This window comes from Ursus arctos, unplaced genomic scaffold (genome assembly GCF_023065955.2).
Source record: "Ursus arctos isolate Adak ecotype North America unplaced genomic scaffold, UrsArc2.0 scaffold_6, whole genome shotgun sequence".
NCBI classification, from domain to species: Eukaryota; Metazoa; Chordata; class Mammalia; order Carnivora; family Ursidae; genus Ursus; species Ursus arctos.
Genome location: NW_026623078.1, coordinates 30,345,165 through 30,372,986, shown reverse-complemented (window position 1 = coordinate 30,372,986; position 27,822 = coordinate 30,345,165). Strand labels below are relative to the sequence as shown.

The window sequence follows — 27,822 nt, the reverse complement described above, 5'->3', positions numbered from 1 at the left end:
CTTCTTGCCACGGTCCCGTGAACAGAGTGCAAACTTTATTTAGTTGTTTCAGCTTTTCTGGAAGGGTGCCTGAATTTAACCACAGCAAAGCAAGTAAAAAGGATAGGCCGATCGACGAGCGAGACAGGCGCCAAGAGAGCGAGAGAGTTAAGAGTGCTGGGGCAGAGGGCGTGGAAGGTCAAAGACGTTCTCAGAATTCGGTATCCGCGGCAGACGCCTGGAATTTCAGTGAATCACCTCAGAATGAAGGAGAGCCGAGCAACCCGGAATAGGAAGGGATTGGTAGGGAGGGAGAAAGGCCCCAACCCTGTGGGTGGGGGCGTGGTTAGTTTTCAGTAATCGGTGTCGAGAAGAGAGGAAATGAGGCCAGCCGATTGAGCAAGCGATGATGCTTTTGCAACTTTTCACTAAAAGACAGATGGTGTTTCTTAAAGAGCACGATCTTGTTTAGCATAGAAACCGCACTCCCACTTTTCAATCTTTTCTCTGCAGATAATCTCTGACCCCCAGGAGTACCCCTGGACAACCTCTAAAATTACCAAAAAATCTTAACATTCAACGTGAGAAACTACAAGTCCCAAGGTGTAGTGCAGCCGTGGAGAAACAGTAGCAGCCAAGGAAACTACAAATCCCAGGATGCAGTGCTGCTTCGGAACCCCGAGCACGTCTTTCAGAATGATGTCCCTGCGGAAACCGATCAGAGTCGGCGCTGCATGCTGGGAATCAGAAGACCCAGATTTGGATTGGTTGGGATTTGCAAACGACCACGGTCCCCCGAGGTTGGCCAGTGGTACCGTAGGAGAAGGGAGGGGGGCGCTGCGCACTTCCTGTAGACGGAAGCGGGCGACAGACTGCGCCTGGCCTCACCAGGTACTAATCTCCCGCGCGTCGTAGAAAGCGTCCGTGACCCGGCGGAAGTGATTCCTCCAACTGCCCCGGAACCCACGGCGGCAGGCAGCTGGGGGTGGGGGGGCGGCCCTGGAGTAGGGGCTGTGGCGGTGCGCGGGGACCCGGCACGGTGGCTGCAGTGGCTGAAGGGCTGACGAGTGAGTCTCGGGCTGGGGTGGGAACGGAGCTCCGGATCCGCGTGGAGGACAAGGAAGGCTTGTACTGGGCGCGCTCGCAATCGCACTTCCCATCCCTTCCCATTTGGGCGGGGAAGAAACGGAAGCTCTCAACCTCCCCGGGCCTCCTCAGCTCCTGGTTTGGGGGAGGGGAGAAGAGGGCGGCGGGACCTTTCTAGGCGCCGTTTGGTGGGCTCGGAAGAGGGTGAAAGGAGGGGCGGCGGCCAGCGAGTCTGGGCCTTCGCCGGGCTGAGCGCGGGGAGGGTGGAGTTAGGAGCATGGCAGCCCTGTCGGTTTTCTTTCTGCTTTCTCCGTGTGCGCTCAGATACGTCCTTTTTTTGGAGTCGGTCCCCAGTCAGAGGAGTGACTCTCACAGTCACAGCCCTCTTTTTCCAGCTGCAGGACCCCGAAGAAGTTTACCTTCTGGGCAACTTGTCGGACGGTCTCTGCCCGACTTGATAGTTTGGGACTGTCGTGCTATCTGCCTTCCAGTTTTGTCCGAAAGATATCTAGTACAGTGGCCGTTGAGTTTATCTTATGGAACTAAAATCTCTTTCGTAACATATAGTTGTAACGTTCATGTCATTAGTGCGAGCATTTCTACTTTGCGTTGTACTTTTTCATGTTTGTGTAGAAAACAACCGAAATCCTTCATTTTGAGTTTTAAAATCTTTTTTTTCAAACTGCTAAATTTGCTTTTTGATCCCCAAATAGTTGTTTCTTTTTCTGTTTAGTAGACTAAGATGATAAATCTCTGATGTCACTTACATTATATTTGTAATTCATGATATTAAAACATCGCAGTTCACACATGTATTCATTCATTCTGGAGATACAATGGTAAAGAAACAGCTATGGTCCCTTTCATCGTGGATATTTATTTATTGCCAGTGGTGATTTGGGGTTCATGTTTAATTTTTAAATGTTCTTTTTTCCCCTAAGTATGAGATTTAACTAGTAACTACAATTTCAAAATATATATATATGTTTATTTCAACTTGTAGATGCCAGTTTCATTATCTTTATAGTAATTCTGTAATGTAATTAGGCAATAATAGTCAGAAGTTCTAGTCAGCTCTATGTATCAAGTTCTAAAGTAACACTTGAGTGTACCTTAAAAGTGTTTTTTTTTTCTTTAATATGGCTTTTCAGTACTATAAAATAATCTGGAAACTCTGCATTTATACTGATAAGTGTACATGCATTTTAGCTAACTTGTTATAAATGTTTACTGTTCCATTATTAGATAAGATCAGGAAAACCCCATCAAGTGATGCCTGAAATTTCAAGCCTTGGTGACTAAGAAAACAGTAGTACCATTCACTCAGGAAGTATTTATTGAGCATCTGCTATATGCCAGCTACTATACCAGGCCTGCTGTCATGGAGCTTGGGGAAAGAGGGGAGATGTAATAAATATATATATAAGCAAATATAGTTTCAAGTGGTGATAAATGTAAAGAAATTATGTCAAGATTAGAGTTAACATCAAGAGTCAAATTAGGTGACTAAGGTAGGGGTGTCTAATTTTGATAGGGGAGTGAGCAAGGAAGACCTACCTCTCTGAGGAGTCATGTTTTGCCTGGAGACCTAAATAATAGGGAAGAGCTTTTAAGATAGCAGTAACTGCAAATGTAAAGACCTTGAGAGGAATGAACTTGACCTATTCTGATACTAAAATGGCCAATATACAGTATAGCTGGAGCATAGTGAAGGAAAAATGATGGGAAATAAAATCAGAGTAGTTAGCAAAGTCTAATAAGATACAACTTTATAGTCCTTTTTCTGTTTGTAATAAGGGGCCATTAGAGGATTTTGTGCAGGGGAATGATATCTGATTTCTGTTTTTGATGACTAATTGCTGAGTGGCAAATAGACCAGTTGGAGGAAAGTGAGGAAACTAGTTCCTAAGGAGGCTTGTAGTAGTCCAGTTGAGAATTGGTAGCTTGAACTACTAGAGATGTAGGATGGAAGTTCGTGAGGAATGCTATGGTTTGGAATGTAATTTGAAGATGGAGCCAGGTAGGTCTTGCTTTAACCCCTAGGACAGAAAAAAATTTGAGGCATCAACTGTTTCACCTGAGCATCTGGGTGAACAGTAGTACCATTTACTGAAATAAGGAAGACAGGAGGGTACACTGGTTTCTGAGGAATAAATTACGAGTTTGGTATAGGAATAAATCAGGAGTTTGATAATTAATACACAGCTCAGAATGTGTGCAGGTAGGCAAGTTGGATATCCACAACTATTGCTCAGGGGCAAAGTCAAGCTAGGAAGATTATCTGGAGGTCATATTTTATTTTATTTTATTTTGTTTTGTTTTGTTTTATGATTTTATTTATTCATTTGAGAGAAAGAGAGCACAAGCAGAGGGAGAGGGAGAAGCAGACTCCCTGCTGAGCAGGGAGCCTGTCATGGGGCTCAATCCCAAGACATGGAGATCATGACCTGAGCTGAAGGCAGACGCTAAACCATCTGAGCCACCCAGGCACCCCTGGGGGTCATTTTTTATAGGTAATATTTAAACCTGTGGACTGGAGGACTTCAAGTGGAGAGTGTTAATGGAGAAGAGGGCAGATGACTGGAAGCACTCTGGTCCAAAGAAGAGCAGTGATGGAAGCAGAAAAGCCAGGAGGGTGTGGCATCTGTAATACTAAGTGAAGAAACTGTTTTGGGAAGGAGGGAGTAAACTGTAAAACCCTGCATAAGGATTAAAAATTCGCTATGTAGCCAGTAAGATAATAGAAATATGATGAGCCCCTTGAATGGACTAGTGGGCCAGACGTCCAATCAGAGCAGGTTAAGAAGTGAATAGTAGCGATGATGTTACAGCATTTTGATGTGCTGATGGGAATAATAGCAGGACAAAGTCCTTGAAGAGGTGTGCTTAAGTGGAAAGTTTGGCCTTGGATAGGAAGGATGGCTTTTATTCGACTTATGAGACTGGAGGGTGGACAGAGTATATGGTATGTAGATGCAGGTAGGATGAAGATGGAAAAACAAGGCAATTGAAGAGATATCTTCGTTTTCTTGATAAAATAAGTAAAATTGTCAGGGCAAGGAGGAGGAGAAGGTGTTGGAGGTTTAGGAGAAGCTAAGATTTTTTTCAGAGTAGAAAAGCCAGTTTACTAGGAGGATTTCTATAATGCCAAGTGCCTATTTAAAGTGTATGGTCACAAATTTAAAGTTGAGATCCATCAAAATGGTTGTGTCTTTTCTCCAGCCACATTCATCTCTTTGGTTGAGGTTTGAGCTAGGCAGAGAATTAGATTTGCCCAGGATTGGGATATGGTGGGTAGATAAACCAGAGGAGAGAGCAGGGAATTTAGGGTATAAGGACTGTGGGATGTGCATGGTGCTAATCCTGATGAACTCTTAACAGTGGGATGAAGCAAGGTCAGAAATTGTTTTATATTTGTTTCTTATATTTATTTTTAGCCCATCATTCTAAGCATTCTTTTAAATTATTTTATACTCTGTAGAATCTATAATTAGCTACTATATAGTGGGAGTATTTGTTCAAACCTTTTTAAACCAAAACAAAGGAGTTTGGAGATCTTTGTCTAAGAGGGAGGTTAGGTAGTTTACAGGGGTGAGGCAGACAGACTCCGTGGAAGCAGGTAGCACTCTGGAGCCCTGTGCTGTATGAAAGCAACAACTCTGTTTAATAAAGATGGGAAATTGGGAATTACAGGCATTTGTAGAGGGAGGGAGAATTTCAGATGGGTACAGTCATGAAATGGTGGCTCTGATAGGGACTTTTAGACACAATTTAGTCCATTGTGTTTAAGAGATAAACAGGAGGCTTATCACTCTAACCTGTCAGGGTCTCAAGACAGAAATTTGGAGAGTAGAAATTCAGATGTGGATTTGCAGTGACACTGTTACTTTGTGTACACGCCTTCCCCACCCCTCTCCTGATTTGGCTCATACTGTTTATTTTGTCTGGATCTCTCTCTCCTTCCAGTTCTGCTTGGTAAAAACCCCTCCATCCATTGAGACCCAGATCAAAAGCAACTTTCCTTTTGTGGCTGTTCACTTAACAAATTCATAGTTCCAAATTTACTTCTTTAGGACTCTCAAAATCCTACTCCCCATCTATTAGCATCTGCAAACCTAGAGAATTTGGATTAGTTTTATTATCAGCATAAGTATCTTTTGAAAGATTAATGAGACAAAACCATTTTGGATTGATAATATCTGTACAATGAAAGATACCTAAATTTAAGAAAAATAATTAGTAAATTAAAAAAAAATCTTACTCTAACCTTATTTTTTTGAGATATAATTAACATATCGTGGAATGCTCAGTGTACCATTTAATTTTCCAGAAAGTTGCCTCATGCTTCTTCCTAAGAATTCCTCCAGAAGCAGCCACTGATCTATCACCATAAGTTCATTTTGCCTATTCTAGAATTTCATATAAATGGAATAATACAGTATGTACTTTTTTGTTTTTCCATTCAGTGTAATATTTTTGGTATTCACCAACGTCTTGTGTTTCAGTAGATCATTCCTTTTTGTTGTGAATGGCATTCCTCTGCACAGAGAGATCACAGCTTGTGTGTCATCAGGCTAGCTTCTCATTTATTTTGCATAAAGCTTCTATGAACATTTTTGTAAAAGATCTTTTGTGGCCAAATTATTTCTTGGATAGATACTTAGGAATCCAGTGTAAGGATTTAGGAAAGTCTTGCTTATCGTTTTGCCACTTGTAAATTGGTATGAAACAGCTATAACTTACAAAACCATAAATAACTGAGAACCATCATTCACAGTGATCTGGAGACCACTTAACATCACTGTAATGATTGTTGTGGTCTGCACCACCCTGTGTAATATTTCTGATGGATCATTTATGGCCAATCTAAAATAGAGTTCTTAAATACAGAGAGCTCTCTTCTAATCAAGATTCCTAAAGCCCCACAATTGAGGACAGGCAGAACATAGGCCTGGCATTTGTGAGGGCTTGTTTCTAGAAACCAAGCCCTGCTGATGAAATATAGTTGATTACTGAGTATTATTAGATGAGTCATTATTCTAGTAGTAAAAACTTGATCATTTAGGACAATTAGGTCATAACTAATTGTTAAACATCAGAAATAGATTGGAAGTTGAAGTCAATGCTTTTACTTTAAATGACCTAATAGATTCCCTTAGTAAAAGCAAAGACCTGCACTCTTTGACCCACTGTAGACTGCCACTGAGAACAAAACTTGTTCTTAAACTCAGGGATGTTTGGGAACAAGTTTTAACCCTAGGTGATTTGAGGACATTATCAAACAAACATTTTCAGGTAACTGTTAGTTTTAGGAAACATAAAATTCCAGAAATCATGTACAGGAATACATGCTTCATACACTTGCATTTATAATTAGCAATTTATGGTAGTCGGTGCAAAATTGTGAGACTGGTGTTTTAGTTATCATAATGGCTATGTCCTCGAAGTCTTTAAAATAAAAATTGTTTTAAGAAAGAACAGTTTTCATTGTGGTTGTCCAAAAGTTCTAAGTTATTCAATGCCAACATCATGGGAAAACATGAAAATAATCAATCTTGGTCAAAAGCATTGTATCATTGAATAACTTTATTCTCTTAGAAAGCTCAGAATAGGGGCGCCTGGGTGGCTCAGACGTTGAGCGTCTGCCTTCGGCTCAGGGCATGATCCCGGTATTCTGGGATCGAGCCCCGCATCAGGCTCCTCTGCTGGGAGCCTGCTTCTTCCTCTCCCACCCCCCTGTCTGTGTTCCCTCTCTCACTGGCTGTCTCTCTGTCAAATAAATAAATAAAATCTTTAAAAAAAAAAAAAAAGCTTAGAATAGTACTATGTCTGTGGCAGATAACACTATTGTATGAAGCTTCACATTGTTAACATTACCACATAATTACCATTGTATTGAATACCTGGGTCACAGAGAGAGAACCTCTTTGCCTTGTGGAAACTTAAAGCTAGTAAGCAAGACAAAATACATCTAAAAAGACAGACTTATAAGCATTTGCATCTAATAGTGAAGAAAACTATAAATTCCACAGCTGAGGAAAAATGGGGGAGGGGTACCATTTGCTTTAAGTATTAAGACTGCCTACAGAAGAATTAAATATAGGAGCATTGTTACGTTAAGTAGGCCAGAATGGGAATTTTAACTCCTCTTGAGAGCCATAAATCCAGTGACACTATAAGCACATTCTGGGCAGGATAGTTTGATGTCTTATTACAAATTGGAATTACCTCCTAACTTCTGTCAATTGTATTTGTTTTCCAAATTAATCGTATTTTTTACATATTGTTAAGAACTAATCATCAGGCTGACCTTTTTGTTCCCTTATGAGCTGCTTGGTTCAATTACACTTACTTGTTTCTTTTTGTTTGTTGTGGTTTTGGTTTTTTTGTTTTGTTTTTAAGATTTTATTTATGGAGTGCCCGGGTGGCTCAGTTGGTTAAGCGTCTGCCTTCTACTCAGGTCACAATCCCACGGTTCTGGATAAAGCCCCATGTCATCAGGCTCTCTGCTCAGTAGGGATCCTGCTTCTCCCTCTCCCTCTCCTTGCCACTCTACCTGCTTGTGCTGTGTCTCCCTCTCTCTGTCAAATAAATAAAATCTTTAAAGAAAAAAAATTCATAATGGTCTTTAAAAAAAAAGATTTTATTTATTTAGAGAGAGAGAGCATGCCTGCTCACAAGTGCAAGTGGGGGGAGTGGTTGTCGGGGAGAGAGCATCCCAAGCTCAGAGCCCAATGCAGGGCTCGACCCAAGATCACACCCAACTGACTGAGCCACCCAGGTGCCTCCCCTTTTTAAATATTTATTTATATAAGTAATCTCTACACCAAACATGGGGTTCAAACTCACAACCCAGAGATCAAGAGTCACATGCTTTTCCAACTGAGCCAGTCAGGCGCCCCTATTTGTTTCTTTTTAAAAATCAAATCTAGGGGGACACCTGGGTGGCTCAGTCGGTTAAGCATCTGCCTTCAGCTCAGGTCCTGGGATCGAGTTCTGCATCGGGCCCCCTGCTCAGCGGAGAGCCTGCTTCTCTGCCTGCTGCTCCCCCTGCTTCTGCTCTGTTTCTCTGACAAGTCAATAAAATCTTTAAAAAATCAAATTTAAGGATACCTGGGCGACTGACTCATTTGGTTAAGTGCCTTTGGCTTAGATCATGATCTTGGGGTCCTAGGATTGAGCCTGGCTGTGGGGCTCCCTGCTCAGTGGGGTGTCTGCTTCTACTTCTTTCTCTGCCCCTCCCCCTCATTTGTGCTTGCTCACTTGCTCTCTCTCAAAATCTTTAAAAATAAATAAAAATTAATTTAAATCATAGTTTTCTTTTAATTTTTTATTATGTTATGTCACCATACAGTACCTCTTTAGTTTTTGAAGTAGTGTTCCATGTAAATCATAGTTTTCTAAAAAAAAAAAAAAAAAAAAAAAAAGTAGTTTTCTAGTTATTTACACTTTTAAACATGTATTTTGGTGTATTTTATTTATTCTGCAGAAAACATGATTAATAGGCAAGAAACCACTTACTTTACATAAATGGCACCAAACTATACCTATCATTCTAATCTGCTTTTTAAAAAATTAACAGTTTATCTTGGTTATTCCCATGTTGTTACACACATAGATTTAACTTTTCCCTTTTCACTGCCCGTAATAAGTATTAATAATTATAGATATATTATTTCTATTTAGCTTATTCCCTAACTGATGAACTTTTTTAGGGTATTTTCAGTTTTTCATTTGTATACCATTACAGTCAATATCCTTCTACTTGCCTTTGCACACAAGGCTACTGTTTCTCTAAAGTAGATGTCAAGAATTGCTAACCTTCTGATGATTCTGCACTGCCTTCCAAAAACTGTTGTGCTATTTATTTATATTACCCTTTTCCCCTCTCCTCCAACACTTGATTCTTAGCACATTTTAATGTTTTAGTTTGCATATTCCATGATTACTGTTGGAATCAAGCATTTTTGTACAGGTCTACAAGTTATTTGCATTTTTTCTTCTATTTTTCCAGAGCTCAGTGGATGTTTTATATTTGGTTCTTTAATCCGTAACATCCTTTTGTGAGTGATGTCAGTTACACATCTAACCTTATTACTTTTTTGAAGTAAGTAGCCAATGTAAAAAGACAGAAAGATAAAAAGAATAGATTTGCAGCTGTTGCTATCATTTACTTAATAAGCCAAGCAAATCAACTGAAAAACTATTAGTACTAATAAAGTTTTGCATAGATGATGGGATACAAAATCAACTTTTAATGGATTTAAAAGCTTTTCTTTAAAACACCAGCAATAATCTTTCAGAAAGTATAATAGGAAAATAGATGGCATTCATGATAAAAACTATAAAGTACCTACATGTCCACCTACCAGGAAATGTGTTATGATAAAAGGGGACTAGCCTGACTATTTAGCAAACATGTTTATCACACTATTATGAAAATAGTGGATATATTTGTCAGGTATAAACAGATTAGTGAGACAGAATATAGTCTAGAAATTCCTGTAATAATATAGTAAATGGTAATGGTAGCATTTCAAATCCAAAGGATACGCTGTTCAAGGATCTTTTCAGTGTTCAGTGATACTAGATTCAAAACTGATTTCAGTGTAGTCACTAGGCTCACGTAGAATTTCTGTTTGTTACTAAAAAATAAAAAACTATAAAAGAGTAATGTTCATATATAACACTGTAAAAGCACAATAACATCTGAGGACTTTTTGTTCATGCTGTATCTTCTGCCTAGAACTATTTTCAACCTACTGCTCAACCACTGCTTTTACCTACCTAATTCATATTTCCAGACCTCAGCTTAGTTATGGAGTAGATATTCAAATGTTTACACTGAGATTTTTCTAACGCCAAACTTAGACTTCTACAGGTAATTTGTGGGTTATATCCAGATTTAATCATATTTCAAGTATTTTTAACTTCTAAATAAGAATTAGGATTTACTTTTAACTGTTAATGTTAATCTACTGTTTTCTTGTTAGTGATGGGGAATCCCTTCCCCCACCTTTGTTGTATAAATGGTGAGATTGATTTACTATATTAAGAAGTCTATAGAGAAGCTGTTGCTACCCAAAGGGCTTCTAAGCATGGTTGCTTAGCTACTGCTAGTTAAATAAACATCCTTGATGTTTTGCTCTGGAGATTTTCCAGCTAGAAACTTGGCACTCAAAGTTCTTTTTCTAGTTCTTCTAGCACTTTTTTCCTTTTTCATTTTTTTAGAAGAATGATTACAAAATAGTGAACAGAATAAAATAATAATGACCAATGAATTTTTGTCTACTATTATTATAAAATGACACAGTACTGTTTAAATTTTAGGTAAGTATCGAATAATTTATATCAGCAGCTCTTAGCAGTAGTAGAAAAATTTTAATGGGAGCCAGAATTGTTTACCATGGTAGTATGGAATAATGGAAAGGGGTGTTTGCTCTAAAACAAACCTACCCAGCTTTAAATCCTCATGCTGCCACTTAAGCTATAGAAGCTTTAAGCAAGTAGCAACCTTTTAGTGTTTCTTCACCTCTAAAATGGGAATAATAATTCCCTTGTGAAAGTGTTGTTTTAAAATAATGTATGTAAGTCATGTAGTGCAATGTTTACCACTTACTAGCCCCTCAAATTGTTGGTAATGATGTGACATTGCCCCTGTTGCCCTTAGCTCATATTAGATATGGTACTTTAAATATTTCCATCCATGCTTTGTATTCTAGACTAATAGATAGATTTGATTCCTACTCTCACTCTGTCATTACCTGGAACAAATCATTCAACCCCTCTATACATCAGTGATGCTACCGTTTTTTAAGATGAGGGATTACATAGGTTATCTCCAAGTTTCTTTCCTGCTCTAAAGTGTCATGGTTCATTTTCTTGGCCCTTCCCTTAAGGCTAGAATAAAATACTGATTAGGAATTTCTTAGAGAACAGGATGTTTTCCCATTAATGGCATAAACATGTTGGTATAAATAAAATCCTCCTTGAAGAAATGACATGAAAATTAAAATTACTCAACATGAGCCCTTTTCCTTTAGTATTCATCTTATTTTGTAAAATTTAAGATTTCTCGGGGTACCTGGGTGGTTCACTAGGTTAAGTATCTGCCTTCAGCTCAGGTCATGATCTCAGGGTTCTGGTATCGAGCCCCACATCGGGCTCCCCACTCGGTGGGGAGTCTCCTACTCCCTCACTCTGATCCTCCTCCCTGCTTATGCTCTCTGTCTCAAATAAATAAAATCTTTTTAAAAAAATTTAAGATTTCTCACAATATTAAAGATTTTCTACCACTTCACTGTTAAATTCAGAACTTTGGTAGCCTTTTGCAACAAGGATGGCACAGTAAAATGTATTATAAATGTCACACTTACATAAGATGAGAGCAAGCCCTTTTATGAAGGCTACTTCATGTCCTTGGATTTATCATGTTGTCGTTCATTCAGCAAATAGGTGCTGTAGTGTCCACTAGTATCTAGTAGATACAAGTATACAAAGAGGTTATTAAGGCCAGCAATCTCCTTCAAGTTCAGTTCAACTCCTAAGGAACAACACCTGTATTTTTAAACTATTCTCAGGATAGTTACCTTAAAGGGGGGAAAAAAACAAATCTGTATTTAGACTACTATTCTGAAGGTGATCATCTTTTCTCAGATGTTCAGAAACTTGATACTGTTCCATGTTATGGTGGCTGGGAAACTCTTGCATAGCAGAGAGAGAGAGTCCTTAAACTTGTAATACCAAGGACATTAAATAGTAATGGGTGAAAACATATTATTCCAGCATTAATCTTAAAATAGCATTGTTATATTTTCAGGAAACTACTAAAGTTCCTGTGGAAGTAAAGTAGAATTTCATAAGAACATAATGGGTAAGTTATATAAAAGTGATTTTATATTTCAACTAGAAGCAGCTGGTTTTTCTTCTCAAAGATAGGCCTTTGACATTGGTGAGTGCAAGTAAAAAAATGATCAGAGTAGACTAAAATTAGTTGTTTAAATCCACAGCATCTGTTCACTACAGGCATACCTCAGAGATATTATGGGTTTTGTTCTAGACCACAGCAATAAAGCAAGTCAAATAATTTTTTGGTTTCCTCATGCTTATAAAAGTTGTGTTTACACTGTACTGTAGTCTATGAAGTATGCAGTAGCATTTTGTATATATAGTATATATATATATTTACACAAAAAAATATATATATATTTACACAAAATATATATATTATATATATAATATATATTAGTACCTTAACTTAAAAATACTTTATTGCTAAAAATGCTAATCATCTGAGCTTTTGGTGAGTCATCACAGATCACCATAACATCACCATAACAAAAACAATAATAATGGAAAAGTTTGAAGTATTGTGAGAATTACGAAAATGTGACATAGACACAAAATGAGCAAATGCTGTTGGAAAATGGCATCAGCAGACTTGCTCAATGCAGGGTTGCCACATACCTTCAATTTGTAAGAACTGCAAAGCACAATAAAACAAAGTATGCCTGTACATATTTTTGAAAGGCAGATAAGTAATGTTTTTGTGCCAAGTATAATTTGTGATTACTAATAAGTAATAGCAACTTTAGAAATTAGAAACTTGGGGCTCCTGGGTGGCACAGCGGTTAAGCGTCTGGCCTTCGGCTCAGGGTGTGATCCCGGCATTATGGGATCGGGCCCCACATCAGGCTCCTCCGCTATGAGCCTGCTTCTTCCTCTCCCACTCCCCCTGCTTGTGTTCCCTCTCTAGCTGGCTGTCTCTATCTCTGTCAAATAAAATAAATAAAATCTTTAAAAAATATATATAAAAAAAAATTAGAAACTTGCCCAACAAACATATAAAGTGCTTTAACTTGCAAAAAAAAAAATGCAAGAATTATAAATTTAATTGATAATTGTTTTTATTTTGTAAGGGATTGGCAAAACCTGCTAAGTATTTGTATGCTTGAGTAGTCTATAATTTACAAGTTACTTGCATCCTTATGAATCCCCCAGCTTTTTATTATGAAAAATTACAGGAATGATACACTATATAGCCTTCAGTGAGTGTTCAATTTTGCCACATTTGCTTTCCTTGTGTGTATATTGTTTATAAACCCTATACACCCATATACTCACCCATGTATTTTTCTGTACAATTTATTTACTTGTATGGTATCACTTCACACCTAAATACTGGAGTAGGCATCTTCTAGTTAGGTCCATATTCAGAATTTCCCAGTTGTTTCAGTAGTGTTCTTTATAGCAGGTATGTTGTAGACATACCTCGTTTTATTGTGCTTCATTTGCACTTCACAGATACTGCATTTTTTAACAAATTGAAGGTTTGTGTCCACCCTGTGTGGACAAAGTCTACTGGTGCCATTTTTCCAACAGCACTTGCTCTTTTCATGTCTCTCACATTTTGGACAATATTTCACTTTTTCATTATTATTATCTTTGTTATGGTGATCAGTGATCTCTGATGTTGCTATTGTAATTGTTGTGAGATGCCACGAACCATGCCCACATGAGACAGGGAACTTAATGTTTTGTGTGTTCTGACTGCCGCACCGACCAGCTCTTCCCTCATCTCTCTCTCTCTCCTCAGACCTCCCTATTCCCTGAGACACAAAAATTGAAATTAGGCTAATTAATAACCCTACAATGACCTCTGAGTATTCAAGTGAAAGGAAGAGTTGTACATCTCTCACTTTCAGTCAAAAGCAAGAGATGATTAAGCTTAGTGAGGAAAGCAAATCAAAAGCTGAGACAGGCTGAAAGCTATGCCTCTTGTGCCTAACAGTTGGCCAAGATGTGAATGCAAAAGAAAAGTTCTTCAAGAAAATTTAAAGTGCTACTCCAGTGAACACATGAATAATAAAAAAAAGTGAAACATACTTATCACTGATGGACAAAGTCTGAGTGGTCTGGATAGAAGATCAAAACCAGCTATAACAGTCCCTTAAACCAAAGCCTAATCCAGAGTGAGGCCCTGACTCTTCAATTCTGTGATGGCTAAGGGAGGTGAGGAAGCTGTAAAAGAAAAGTCTGAAGCTCACAGAAGCTGGCTCGTGAGGTTTACGGAAGGAAGTTGTCTCTCTAAGATAAAACTGAAAGGTAAAGCAGCACGAGCTGATGCAGAATCTACAGCAAGTTACCCAGATCCAGCTAAGGTAATTAATGAGGGTGGCTACACTAAACAACAGATGTTCAATGGAGATGGAACACCTCGTATTGGAAAAAGATGCCATCTAGCACTTTCATAGCTAGAGAGAAAATTCAGTGCCTGGCTTCAAAGGACAGGCTGACTCTTGTCAGGAACTAATGCAGCTGGTGATTTTCAGTAGAAGCCAGTGCTTACTGACTTCCAAAAATCCTAGAGCCCTTGAGAATTATGCTAAATCTACTCTGCCTGTGCTTTATAAATGGAACAACAAAGCCTGGATGACAGCACATCTATTTACAACATGGTGTACTGAATATTTTAAGCCTACTCTTATTACTTAAGAAATACATCTTATAAAGTATAGCTGCCACAGACAGTGATTCTTCTGATGCATCTGAGCAAAGTAAACCGAAAACCTGGAAAAGCTTTACCATTCTAGATGCCTTTCACAATACATGGGATTCATGAAAAGAGGTCAAAATATCAACATTAGCGGGAGTGTGGAAGAAGTTGATTCCAACCCTCATGGATGACTTTGAGGGGATCAGGACTTCAGTGGAGGAATTAAATGCAGACGTGGTAGAAATAGCAACAACTAGAATTAGGAGCGGAGCCTGAAGATGTGATTGAATTGCTATAATTTCATGAGAAAACTTGAATAGATGAGGCATTGCCTCTTATGGGTGAGCAAAGAAAGTAGTTTCTTGAGATGGAATCCACTCCTGGTAAAGATGCTGTGATGAGGGGGCGTTTGGGTGGCTCAGTCATTAAGCATCTGCCTTCGGCCCAGGACCTGATCCCAGGGACCTGGGATCGAGCCCCACATCGGGCTCCCCGCTCAGTGGGAAGCCTGCTTCTTCCTCTCCCAATCCCCCTGCTTGTGTTCCCTTTCTCGCTGGTGGTCTCTCTGTCAAATAAATAAAATCTTAAAAAAAAAAAAAAGATGCTGTGATGAATGTTGAAATGACAACAAAGGAATTAGAATATTATGTAGACTTAGTTGATAAAGCAGTGGCAGGGTTTGAGAGAATTGACTCCTATTTTGAAAGAAGTTCTACTGTGGGTCAGATGCTGTCAAACAGCATCACGTGCTACAGAGAAATTGTTCCTAAAAGGAAGAGTCAATCGATGCAGCAAACTTCACTGTTGTCTAATTTTAAGAAATTGCCACAGCCACCCCAGCCTTCAGCAACCACAACCCTGATCAGTCAGTGACCATCAACATCAAGGCAAGACCCTCCACCCTCAACTGACCTAGTGTCACTGAAAACTAGGACAGTGCTTAGCATTTTTTAGCAATAAAGTATTTTTAATTAAGGTATAAACATTTTTTTAGACATAATGATATTGCACACTTAATAGACTATGCTGTAAACATAACTTTTATATTCACTGGGACCAGAAAATTGATTTGACTCGTTTTTGCATTATTTGCTTTATTGTGGTGGTCTAGAACTGAATCCACAGTATCTCTGCGGTATCCCTGTGTTTTACATCCAGGATTCAATCAAGGATCACTTACTGTGTTAATTTGTGTTTTTAGTCTCCTTTAAATAGTTCCCTCCTTTTGGGGGCATGAGGAGTGAAGTCTTTCATGACACTTTAAAATTTATATATATCTGAGTGTTTACTCCTGATTAGATTCAGATTAGACATTTTGGGCAGCAGTAGTACATAAATGATTTTTATATTTATTAATCTTAATTTGAGGGATTTTTAAATTAGCTGTTAACAAATAAAATAGATGTTTGTAGCTTGAACTTCAGTTTTATCCTCCGTACTTACTCTTTTCGTAGGGCTTCCTGAGTTTTTAGAATAAGCTTTAAGATACTTTCTTTCAGATATTGGTAACCATAAAAATTAAAATTTTCTCAGTACAACACTGTGAAAGTTATAGATGTTAGAAAGCTCTTAAAGGGATATATAAAAAAATATATACTCCCCAAAAAGTTATGTTGAGCTAGCTTGTGTGGCTAAAGCCAGCATGGTGGCAATGAGGGTAGCTGGCAGTAGGGTAACCACCTCCTTACCTCTACTTTGAATTTCAAAGACTGGTATTTGTCTGTATTCATTACTTCAGTCATGCAATAATTTAAACACAGCAATAAAATGTTTTGATCATTACTTTTATGGATCAAGAGTAAAGATGCTGAGTAAAAGGAAGCCCTAACTTTTAGAATTAGGAGTTTGTCAGAGGAGTTGAAATCATATGATGTACATTCTTTTTTGATAAATTCACACAGTGCATCTTATGTTAAAAATGAGTATTTCCAATGATTTAATTTAAAGCTTTACTATTTGATAATTTTGTTTGAGGTTTCAAATTTGAGTGTGCTGCTGTGTTCACAAAAAACTTGTTAATATTTCCTTGAAAAATACTGGTAAATTTTCATCTACAGTAACATACTTGAATGTAGTTGATTCTGACATTGGAAAATGTTTAGAGAATAATAAAACGAGTTTAAAAACCTTAAAATCTTGATAGATGTTATCATCCAGAAATGTTTCTGTTCTGAGTTACTCAAATATTAACCTTGGTAAACCTGTTTATTTTTAATTTTGTGATTCAAAAATCATTTTACTACTTACTTTAGATGGAGAAGAGAAAACCTATGGTGGCTGTGAAGGCCCTGATGCCATGTATGTCAAATTGATATCTTCGGATGGTCATGAATTTATTGTAAAAAGAGAACATGCACTAACATCCGGAACAATAAAAGCCATGTTGAGTGGCCCAGGTAGGTACATTTCTTTATTTTCTGTTAATAAATCTTCACTTTTAATGTGTTTTTACTTGAATAAGTGACTTATAACATTAAATGAGATAGTAACTGTTCTAACGTTATTGCATGATTATGTTGCATTGGAAAAAGTGGTTTCTGCCAGTTCCTGTTTTCAGTTATTAACCCTAATAGGAAGGATCTTTTCCCTACATTAGTACCATGGTTAATTTCTTCACCACAGAAGGACTCTGATGGCGAATTGTGCTCTTAATGACATATAAAGTTTATTTTTAGAAGTTACCACTTCCCAAACATCTATTCTTAACATTTTCTTTTTCTTTCTTTCTTTTTTTGTTTGTTTGTTCCTTTGAAATAATTTTTTTTTTTTTTAACCTCAAGGAAATTTTTTTTGAGGATTGGAATTTTCTGGAGTATACAATAATACTATGTTTAACTTTTGGAGGAAACACCAAGCTGCACAGTAGCTGCACCATCTTACATTCCTACCACCACTGTATGAGTATTCTAGTTTCTCCACATTTTCACTGACGTTTATGTTCCCATTTTTTTTTATTTTAGCCATCCTAATAGGTGTGAAGTGGTTTCTCATTGTATTTTGTTTCAAGATTTATTTAAGAGAAAGAGAGAGTGCACAGGCAGGGGCAGGGGCAGAGGGAGAGGAGGAGAGAGAATCTCAAGCAGACTGCCCACTGAGCACAAAGCCCAGTGCTGGGCTCAGTCTCAAGACCCTGAGATCATGACCTGAGCAGAAACCAAGAGTCAGACGCCTAACTGACTGAACTATCCAGGGACTCTTCACTGTATTTTGGATTAGCATTTCACTAAGGACTGATGCTGAACATCACTTCTGGTGTTTGCTATACATTTGTATATCGTCTTTGGAGAAATGTCTATTCAAATCTGTTGCATATTTTTCAGTTTAGTTGTGTGTCTTTTTGTTACTGAGTTGTAAGAGTTCTTCATAAATTCTGGACACTAACCCCTTATCAGACATATCATTCGCAAATATTTTCTTATAACGGTTCTGTGATTTTGTTTATTAATTTTTAAAGATCGTACCTATTTATTTGACAGAGCGAGGGAGCACAGGCAGAGGGAGCAGCAGGCAGAGGGAGAGGGAGAAGCAGGCTCCCCACTAAGCAGGGAGCCCGGTGTGGGACTCAATCCCAGGACCCTGGGATCATGATGTGAGCTGAAGGCAGACACTAAACGGACTAAGCCACTCAGGAGTCCCCAGTTCTGTGATTTTAGCTTTTACATTAAGGTCTTTTATTTTAAGTTAATTTTTATATATGGTGCGAGGTAATGATTCAGGCTCATTCTTTCTTATGTGGACTTCCCAGTACCATTTGTTAAAGAGACTATTCTTTTCCCCATTTAATGGTCCTGGCACCTTTTTGAAAATAAGTTAACCATAGCTATATGGGTTTATTTATGGGTTCTCAACCCTCTTCCATTGAGAGTCCTTTTTTTTTCTTTTTTAATTTTTTTTTTCTTCTAAGTAATCTCTATACCCAGTGTGGGGCTTGAACTCAAGAGTTGCATGCTCTACCCACTGAGCCAACCAGGTGCCTCATTCCGTTGATCTATTCTTATGCCACAGTATTCAAATACCACAGGATTTTGATTACTTTAGCTTTGTAGTAAGCTGTGAAATGGGGAAGTGTGAGGACTCTAACTTTGTTTTACTTTTTCAAGATTGTTTTGGCTATTTGAGATTCCTTGTTTGTTTGGGGTTTTTTAATTTTGATTTAAATTCCAGTTAATATACAGTGTAATACTACTTTCAGGTGTACCATATAGTGATTCAGCACTTTCATACTCACACCCAGTGCTCATCACAAGTGCATTCCTTAGTTCCCATCACCTATTTAACCCATTCCCCCACCCACCTCCCTTCTAGTAACCATCAGTTTGTTTTCTGTAGTTAAGAGTCTGTTTCTTGCTTTGCCTCTCTACTTTTTTCCCCGTTTGCTCATTTATCTTGTTTCTTAAATTCCACATGAGTGAAATTGTATGGTATTTGTCTTTCTCTGACTGACTTATTCTGCTTAGCATAATACTCTAGCTTCATCCATGTTGTTGCAAATGGCAGGGTTTAATTCTTTTTTATGGCTGAGTAATAGTCCAGTGTGTGTGTGTGTACGTGTACACATGTACATATACACACCACATACCACATCATCTTTATGCATTCATCAGTTGATGGATACTTGGGCTCTTTCCATAATTTGGCTATGGTAGATAATGCTGCTATAAATATGAGGGTGCAGGTATCCCTTTGAATTAGTATTTTTGTATTCTTTGGGTAGAAACATAGTAGTGCAATTGCTGGATCATCAGGTAGTTCTTTTTTAACTTTTTGAGGAATCTCCATACTGTTTTCCAGGGAGGCTGCACCAGTTTGCATTCCCACCAAGTGTAAGAGGATTCCCCTTTCTCCACATCCTTGCCAACACCTGTTGTTTCTTGTGTTGTTGACTTTAGCCATTCTTTTTTTTCTTTTTAAAAGATTTTATTTATTTATTAGAGAGAGAGAGCACAAATAGGCAGAGCGGCAGGGAGAGGGAGAAGCAGTCTTCCTGTTGAGCAGAGAGCCTAATGTGGGGCTCGATCCCAGGACCCTAGGATGATGACCTGAGCCGAAGGCAGATGCTTAACTGACTGAACCACCCAGGTGCTCTGACTTTAGCCATTCTGACAGATGTGAGGTGATACCTCATTGTACTTTAGATTTGCATTTCCCTTATGATGAGGGATGTTGAGTATCTTTTCATGTGTCCATTGGCCATCTGTATGTCTCCTTTGGGAAAATGTCTATTCATGTCTTCTGCCCATTTTTTAATTAGATTATTCCATTTTTTGGGTGTTGAGTTTTATAAGTTCTTTATATATTTTGAATACTCACCCTCTATCAGGTATGTCATTTATAAATACCTTCTCCTATTCCATAGGTTGCCTTTTAGTTTCGTTAACTGTTTCTATTTGAGGTCACTTGTAATTCCTTTTCTTTATTTTTTATTATGGAGATTTTAAAATACACACAAAAATGGAAGAGTATAATACACTTCCATGTACCCATCAACCAGCTTCAATTTTATCAACATTTTGCTAATCTTACTTCATCTGTTATCATTTCTTTATGAGTATTTCAAGCAATTAAGTCCCTGCTAGTGTCATTTGACTTGCAAAATCTATGCTAGTTCCCCTGCACTCTCCCTTTTTTTCAGACCATGAATTTTATGAAGAAACATGGTTATTTGTAAAATGTCCACATCTGGATTATACTTAATGTTTCATGTTGTAAGCTTATAATTCGAACTCTAAAGGCTTGATTAGATTCCACTTCATTTTTCTAGGCAAGAATATTTTATAGATGGTACCACTGTATTCCTGTTGTCTCAGTCTTTCAGCAGTGTCGAGATTAGTGGTTTAGCAAGCTGATCCATCTATGAACAATTCTGCAGTCAGATTTTCATATAATGCTTTTAGTGTTCGTTGTAATTATTGCTGAGATTTATTTCATTTGGAATTACAAAACAGTGATTTTCTAATTTTTATAATTTCTTCTGCATTTATTAGTTGGAATTCTATAAAGAACTGTGTTTATCCTAAAATATATTCTGTATAGCAAAGAAAAGATAAATGCTCGATTTTTTTTCCCTTTACATATAATTTTTCAGTATAATGAAATGATTCTTCAGCATCCTCTAGTAGCGAAGAGTATTTTGGTTTTTGTTTGGGGTTTCTTGTGTATCAGTTTCAACTTGCGACTTTTTATTATTTGATGTCTTTTAATCTGGTGCAGTCCTTCTCACTGGTGTGCAAATTGCCCCATTTGCTCCCCTTTTATGCCAGAAGGAGCCATGTCAGGTTGGCTCCTGTGTCTTTTTGACATGGCTCTGGTAGTCTTGGATAGCTATACTACTTTCTGTAATAACAAGATTTCTCAGGCTCATTTGATAGATTATTCTCTAATCCTGAAAACAGACATTTTTCCAAAGAGCTGTTTTCTTGTAGTGGAATATGGTGCTTAGGAACCCCAGTCTGGTTGCTAGCACTACTTATTACTCATGGGTCGAATTACTTTTGGACTTTTCTACTGGATAGAGCTAGGATATACTTTAGAAAAACAACGTCATGGGTTTCAATAAATTTTATTTAATAATAAAATTAAAAGATGTTTGCTTTTTCTAAGCTTGATCTCCTTTAGTTTATCTGCAGCCCAAAACTAATGTTTGCATAAAAAGGAATGAAGTACTGATACATGCAACCTTCAAAATATGATGCTAAGTGAAAGGAGCCAGAGAAAAGGTCACATGTTGTATGATTCTATTTGTATAAAATATCCAGAATAGGTAAATCCATAGAGACAGAAAGATTGGTGTTTGCCAGAGGCTGGGGGTGGGAAAGTGGGCAGGAACTGCTTAAAGGGTATGGGGTTTTATTTTGGGATGGTGAGAATGTTTTGGAACTAGATAGCAGTGGTGGTTACACAATATCATGAGCGTACACTGAATTGTGTACTCTAAAATGGTTGATTTTATGTTATATGAATTTCACCTCAAAAAACCCTAATGTTTGTCTAATATCAAAAGCTTACTGGGCACCTGGGTGGCTTAGTCCATTAAGCATCTTCCTTTGGCTCAGGTCATAATCTCAGGGTCCTGGGATTGAGTCCCATATCAGATTCTCTGCTGAGTGGCAAGTCTGCTTCTCCTTCTCCCTCTGAGATCTCTCTCACTCTCTCTCAAATAAATAAAATCTTTTTTAAAAAAGCTTAGTTAGTGTTTATTGGTAATATTTCATGCATATATTCAAGAAATAGAGTTTTAGTCATTGACAAACCAAAATGTACCTCATTGCTATAAATTCTTCATTCAATACTTCTCTCCTTTCTTCCCACCCCACCCCCAACCTATAGACAATTATTGGAAAACTTTTAAAAAACTACATTCTCTGAAAGCACATTTATCTACCTCTTTTTTCAGTACACAGTGCTAGTGCTAGACTGCTAAGAAACTATTTTATCCCTGTAGTAAATGCTAAATGTTGTAATCTCTATATAACTAATTTTGAGAGATCATTAAAAAGTTTATAAAATGTTACTAAAACAAAGGGAAGTAGCTTATGAGGAGCTCTCATTAACATAAGCATAATTTTGAAAACTAAAGGGGGAAACAGTGGGTTTGCTTTCTTGAGAAAATGTTTTTAAATAGTATTACATTTATTATTTATTTTTACATGACAACTCAGTATAGCACAGGGCTCCTGATGATCCATAAATACTTGATTTCTTAAACTGAGTCTTCTAAAAGATTTGTCTTTTTGTATCCTATTCACCCTTACTTACTCATGCCACCATCATTCTTAGGAAAAGCTAGTGTCCAAAGTCCTAGAAGAAAATTAGAATTTTAAAATACAGTCTTGATTAATCTCAGTTGTGATCTTAATAAAGATTTTTTTGTATTTATACTCAGAAATCAGAGTTACATATTTCATTTGATGCTAGTGGGGTTCATTCTTTTCACATTGTATTAGTTTGCTAGGGCTGCTGTAACAAAGTACCATGGACTGAGTGATTTAAACAATAAAGATTTGCTTTCTCATAATTTTGAAGGGTAGGAATTTGAGATCAAGGTATTGGTAGCGTTTCTTCTGAGGCCTCTCTCCTTGCCTTGATGGCTGTCTTCTCCCTATATTCTTCACATTGTCTTCCCTCTATGTGGCTGTAATTTAACCTCCTGTTCTTATACAGATACCAGTCATATTAGATTAGGGTCTGTTCTAATAATCCTGTTTTGTCTTAATTATCTCTTCAAAGACCCCATCCATGGGTCATTAAGCAGTATCTATACTAAAACTAGAATGATACAGAGAAGATTAGCATGGCCCCTGTGCAAGGATGATCCGCAAATTTGTGAAGCGTTCCATGTTTTTCAAATGTTTCCTGAACAGAAAAAAAGAGAGGGGAAAAAAGATCCTATCCCCAAATGTGGTCACTTTTGGAAGAGCTGACAGTTAGGACTTGCCAACATAGGAATTCATACAGCCTGTAACAAACATACTCCTTTTCTTTTACAGGTCAGTTTGCTGAGAATGAAACTAATGAAGTCAATTTTAGAGAGATCCCTTCACATGTGCTATCAAAAGTATGCATGTATTTTACCTACAAGGTTCGCTACACTAACAGCTCCACAGAGATTCCTGAATTCCCAATTGCACCTGAAATTGCACTGGAACTGCTGATGGCTGCGAACTTCCTAGATTGTTAAATAAAATAAATTATAATAAACTGTTAACTTTTTTCAGTATTTAATACCTGTAGTTCAGTTAGTAATTTTTTCATATATAGCATGTTGCCTGTGTGCAGTTGAACTTCCAAGTTCATTGCAAAGCAGATTATCTTCTGTTCTTTTGCATAGCAATCAGAGTGAAATTTGTTTGCTACATCAACAAATTAAGGACATTTTCACAAATTGAGAAATAAACAAATATGCCAATTCGTAGGTGGTTTTGCCTTATCCTTTGGATGTGATTTTTAAAATTAGAACAGTGGTGATATAGTAAATACTGAAATTTAAGCATAAATGAACACATTTTACAGGTAAATAATGGGGCTACGTATTTTTGTGTTTTTAGTGTTTTTTTTTTAAACCTTTTCTGATCTTAGCCGTTGTTAGCATTACTAGAGTTATGCAAATAATTGCATTATAAACATGTTTATAACTTAGCCAAAACATTGATTTTTATAACTGTCAAAGACATAAGAGTTGACATTTCTTATGTGTCTTTTGATAAACTGCAATATTGTTTTAAGTGTATCTTGTCTTTTTGTTTATTGCTACAATTTAAGGACTTTATTTAAAAGCAATTTTGGAAGATTACTAGGAATAGCTTTTGGAGCAGTCACTTTTTGAACTGTAGCCACATGGTCAACAAGTAAACTACATGACTGATTTCATGTGCATTGTGCATTTTGGCCAATCCAAAGTACTGTATTTCATTGACTATAAAGCTTCCTTCGCAATATACATTTTCGTACATAGTCCCTTGTTGTGACTGCACTTCTGATTATTTAAATATGTTTTAAAGTATTCATTATGGACTTTATTCAGCTCTTAAAAGCTAGACTTTTCTGAACTATTCCAGTCTTCCTCCAACCAACTGAAATGTTATAAAAAATTTAAAAACATGGAGAGATGCAGTGCAAAGCTTATAATGCACTTTGGTATAGTTTATGAATTATCTTCTATTAATTAAAATATGTCCCAATAAGTATGATACCCATAATCTGTGGGTCTTCTACTGAAATCTGACTTAATATTAAGAGGTCATTCAGCTTTTATACCAAAAAAAAATTTTGAAAAACTATCACAGAGCATCTCTGCTGAGGCATGGGAAAAGGAGCACTGGAGTAGGGTTTATTACTATCTCTATCTTAGTAGTAAAACAAAGCTGTCATTATAGGAGACACATAGTTAAGCCTTCAGCTTAGTTCTTTAAGACTGGTTTAATATGGACCAGTTTTTCCAGAACCTGCAAAGAACATAAACAACCAAGATCTATAAAAGTAATTTTTCCTCATAGAAAGACCTAACATTGTACTTTGCAGCTTACTGAAAGCAATTAAATATGTTAATTGCATATATTTTAGTAACTTCTCAAGACATACTGGTACATATTTTAGTATAGAAGATTATCAAGTACACGAATTATATTCTGCTACTTGCTGACAAATAATGTTAAAAACCTAAATGATCTTAAAGGTCAAAGTGACAACTAGAATAAAGTTCAACTTTGACCAATTTTAGTAGGTTACTTTATGTGTTAGATCCAGAAGTAACCTTAAGTATAAAATATTGAAATAGAACTGAAAGATTAGGAAAAACTGTATATCTTGCGGCAAATGATACTTGCATGTTAATAAAGGCTCTTGACTGAAAGGTTTGATGAACACTTGGTGTTTGATCTTTTTAACTTTAATTTTCCCTTCCTCCTGAGGATTCATGAAACTACTTGCTTCAGGACATCTTGCCATATGATTTAATAGCAAGAATTTTTATTTGGTTGTATCAAAGAGATAATTTTATATAGCACTGAAAACAGTTTTCTGACACTTGGTAATTAGTTTACTTTCCAAATTCTGGGCAAATCTGCCCAGGTTTTTTTTTTTTTTTTCTGCACACAAACTATTACCATAAAATCCTGTTTTATTCAGTTAATATTTCATTTCTATACTAAGATTATCTTATGTTTTTTAGATTGCTTATCTTTCATGCAATTATTGACAAATGACAATCTCCTTACTTTTGAAGTCTTGTTGATACTAAGAAATACAATTTACTGTAAGCAGTAGATTCAGCTTGTGTTAAAAAAGAAATACATTTAGAGACCTCTTGCTAGGCATGGAATGGTCATCTTAGTGTGAGCCATATTGCTAAATTTATCAATTCTTTCAAAAATTCTGAGAAATAATATAAAACTGCTGTTAAAGATTGAAGAGTGTTTAACCCTAGTGATTCCTATCTATATAATTCTCTAAAAAGAAATTTCATACAACTTTAACAAAGTTTGGGTGTATCCAGACTTAGCAGTGCTAAGTTGAGCTTTTGATTGGTTATCTCTTAAGTCTGATAAAAATTTAAGATCTGGAAATCAGTAAATGCAATTGATTCTTTATATGTATGGTGTTTTATTTGCAATATATAAATCCATTTTAATTCCAGGCCAGTCATATTTGTGCCAAGATTTTACATTTCTATTAGGTTAAACTCTTAAATATTGTACCTAATGATCTCTTGGTTTAAGCAAATATTTATTAATCTAGAGGTATTTTTGGTATGTTAGAGCACAAAACTGGGAGTTAAAGTCTGAAATCTTGTGTTAACTAGCCATGTGATAAGTTACTGGGCCTTAATTTTACATTTAGAAAATTAGGAGAGTGCACATTAATAAGGTGATAATGTTTACCACATTAATTTTTTTAATGAACAAACAAGATTGTGTTTGTGGCTATTGCTTAAATCCAAGATTGCAAACATTACAGGCAATAAGATTAGGATTATAAATGAGAGAAAATGGCTTTGTTGTTGCATCTCTTAAATAATACTCTAAATTTTCAGTTTTGCTGCTTTTGATTAAGCATTAAATACCATACATCAGTACTACATATATTAATAGTTTAGAATTAATTTAGAATCCTTATAGTTGTTTCCTATTGCCTGCTACATAAAGAAAATCCAATTTTAGTTTTGGTTACCAACAATTGTTAATATAAAGGGAGTATTGACTGTTTTCACACCAGTATTATGTAATGCAAGCTCAACCCAAAACTCATTTTTCATTCATCCCTAAATTAGTAACTTATGCTGAAACAGATACATGTGTAAATTACTTACTTCATGTATTTCTAGCTGGAAACAAGCCTTTTTTTCCATTGCCCTGTTGGAATATTGTTTCCTTCTTCTATATTCCCTTAGTTGGTCCCTCCACCTCTATGCCCCCAGGTCATTTGCAAATATTTTCTTATAACAGTTCTCTGATTTTGGCTTTTACATTTAGATCTTTGATTCTAAGTTAAATTTTGTGTATGGTGTGAGGTAATCATTCAGCCTCATTCTTATGTGGCCTTCCCAGTACCATTTGTTAAATAGACTATTCTTTCCCGCATTTAATGATCTTGGCACCCGTGTTGAAAATTTTAAAGTTGCTTTGAGATAGAACTTATGTCTTAATCATTAAATTGTTCTATAAGTTTTGTGTTTGTTATTACTCTTATATAGGACCCAGGGGCATCAGAATTAGATTTTTCCCCCTGTGTAGTACTAGATGCTTAGAGTCATTTTTAATGTAAAAATGTCTTGTAATATTTTCCTAGATGTAAGTTTATATGTTAAGGCCTTTATTTGTGATAAGATCTCTTGCTTCATTATTTAGAGAAGCATGTATATGATGATAGCTTAGGATAAGAAAAATTCAAATTTCATGACTTTTTATTCTACCAGAATTGTCTAAAATCTTTTAGTTGGCCTTTTACATCATGAAGTAAGGCTTGTAATTAATTCTGTCTATGCATATCAACTGATCTAGTTCCACTGTTGGATTTTTTGTAATATATAACTAGGATTTTAATTATAAGGCATGTTAAATTTTGATGCAAATTTATCAAATATATTTTACTTTTGAGTCAGTGTAGTGTCATTTCTGTGAATCCCATCTCAAGTATAATTTTGAATTGGAAAGTACATTTTCTTTGGACTGTTCAAGACAATTTTTGCCTTTCCATAATTTCATTCAACCACTTTTGAAAATGCATGTTTCTTTAGTTTCTTACAGCCATCATTTGAATCAACCAGTATGTTGCCTTTTGCTATTTAGTTTTTATTTTAATGAAGATCCAAGACAAAATGTATAGTCCAAGAAAGGTCACAAGCTAATTTATGGTGAGATTCTAGATTCAGATTATAGTTCAAATTAGAACAAACATGGTGCTTAGATTCTAGAGATGACCTATATGAATGCTACATCCAGAAAAGGAAGTCATGTTTTGTTAGAGTATTGAAATAAACAATATACAGAATATTGAAATGGTCAAATTGAGATAGGGAGGAAATGCATGAGGTGTGCTTATGAAGTAATCAATGCTTAAGAAATATATAACATTTCCATCCAAGTGAACATTATCCTTCACTTAGTAGGGCTATTGTTGCTCAGAATGTTTCCAGACTTTAGAGTTTATAATAAATGTTCTTTTGAATAGCCTCATTAGTGGGAGGTGCTTTTCTTTAAATGTTTTGCAACAGCCAATAAATGTTTCTTATCTAAACCTACTGAATAAAGGTAAGTGGCCAGGCTGGT

General features: G+C 36.5%; 1 protein-coding gene, 1 long non-coding RNA gene and 1 other non-coding gene across 4 annotated transcripts in view; 2 read left to right on the top strand and 1 right to left on the bottom strand.

Annotated features, from left to right (window-relative positions):
• The first annotated feature begins 83 nt into the window (after nt 1–83).
• ELOC (elongin C) lies at nt 84–27,154 on the top strand. 2 transcript variants are annotated; one of them, XM_026495873.4, is made up of 4 exons: nt 84–870; nt 11,885–11,938; nt 16,813–16,956; nt 23,047–27,154. In XM_026495873.4, exons 2-4 carry the CDS (start codon nt 11,935–11,937, stop codon nt 23,235–23,237), a joined length of 339 nt encoding a protein of 112 aa, XP_026351658.1. In that variant the 5' UTR covers nt 84–870; nt 11,885–11,934; the 3' UTR covers nt 23,238–27,154. The 2 variants fall into 2 exon arrangements, with proteins under 2 accessions (XP_026351658.1, XP_026351657.1); XM_026495872.4 differs by lacking the exon at nt 84–870 and adding an exon at nt 925–1,046.
• Nucleotides 8,403–27,822, bottom strand: part of LOC113253045 (uncharacterized) — a 62,707-nt gene continuing 43,287 nt past the window's right edge. Inside the window, exons 3-4 of the long non-coding RNA XR_003315213.4 lie at nt 11,442–11,542; nt 8,403–8,465 (exon numbers count right to left, since the gene is read on the bottom strand). This is a non-coding gene — a long non-coding RNA (uncharacterized LOC113253045). The remainder of the gene's footprint in view (nt 8,466–11,441; nt 11,543–27,822) is intronic.
• On the top strand, nt 22,800–22,902 carry LOC113253089 (U6 spliceosomal RNA). Its single transcript, XR_003315230.1, has one exon. It is a non-coding gene; the product is annotated as a U6 spliceosomal RNA (small nuclear RNA).

Bases quoted from the DNA above. Each gene is read 5' to 3' on its own strand.
- ELOC (XM_026495873.4), top strand. The intron at 16,957-23,046 runs GTAGGTACATTT...TTTCTTTTACAG, and splicing joins AGCCATGTTGAGTGGCCCAG to GTCAGTTTGCTGAGAATGAA.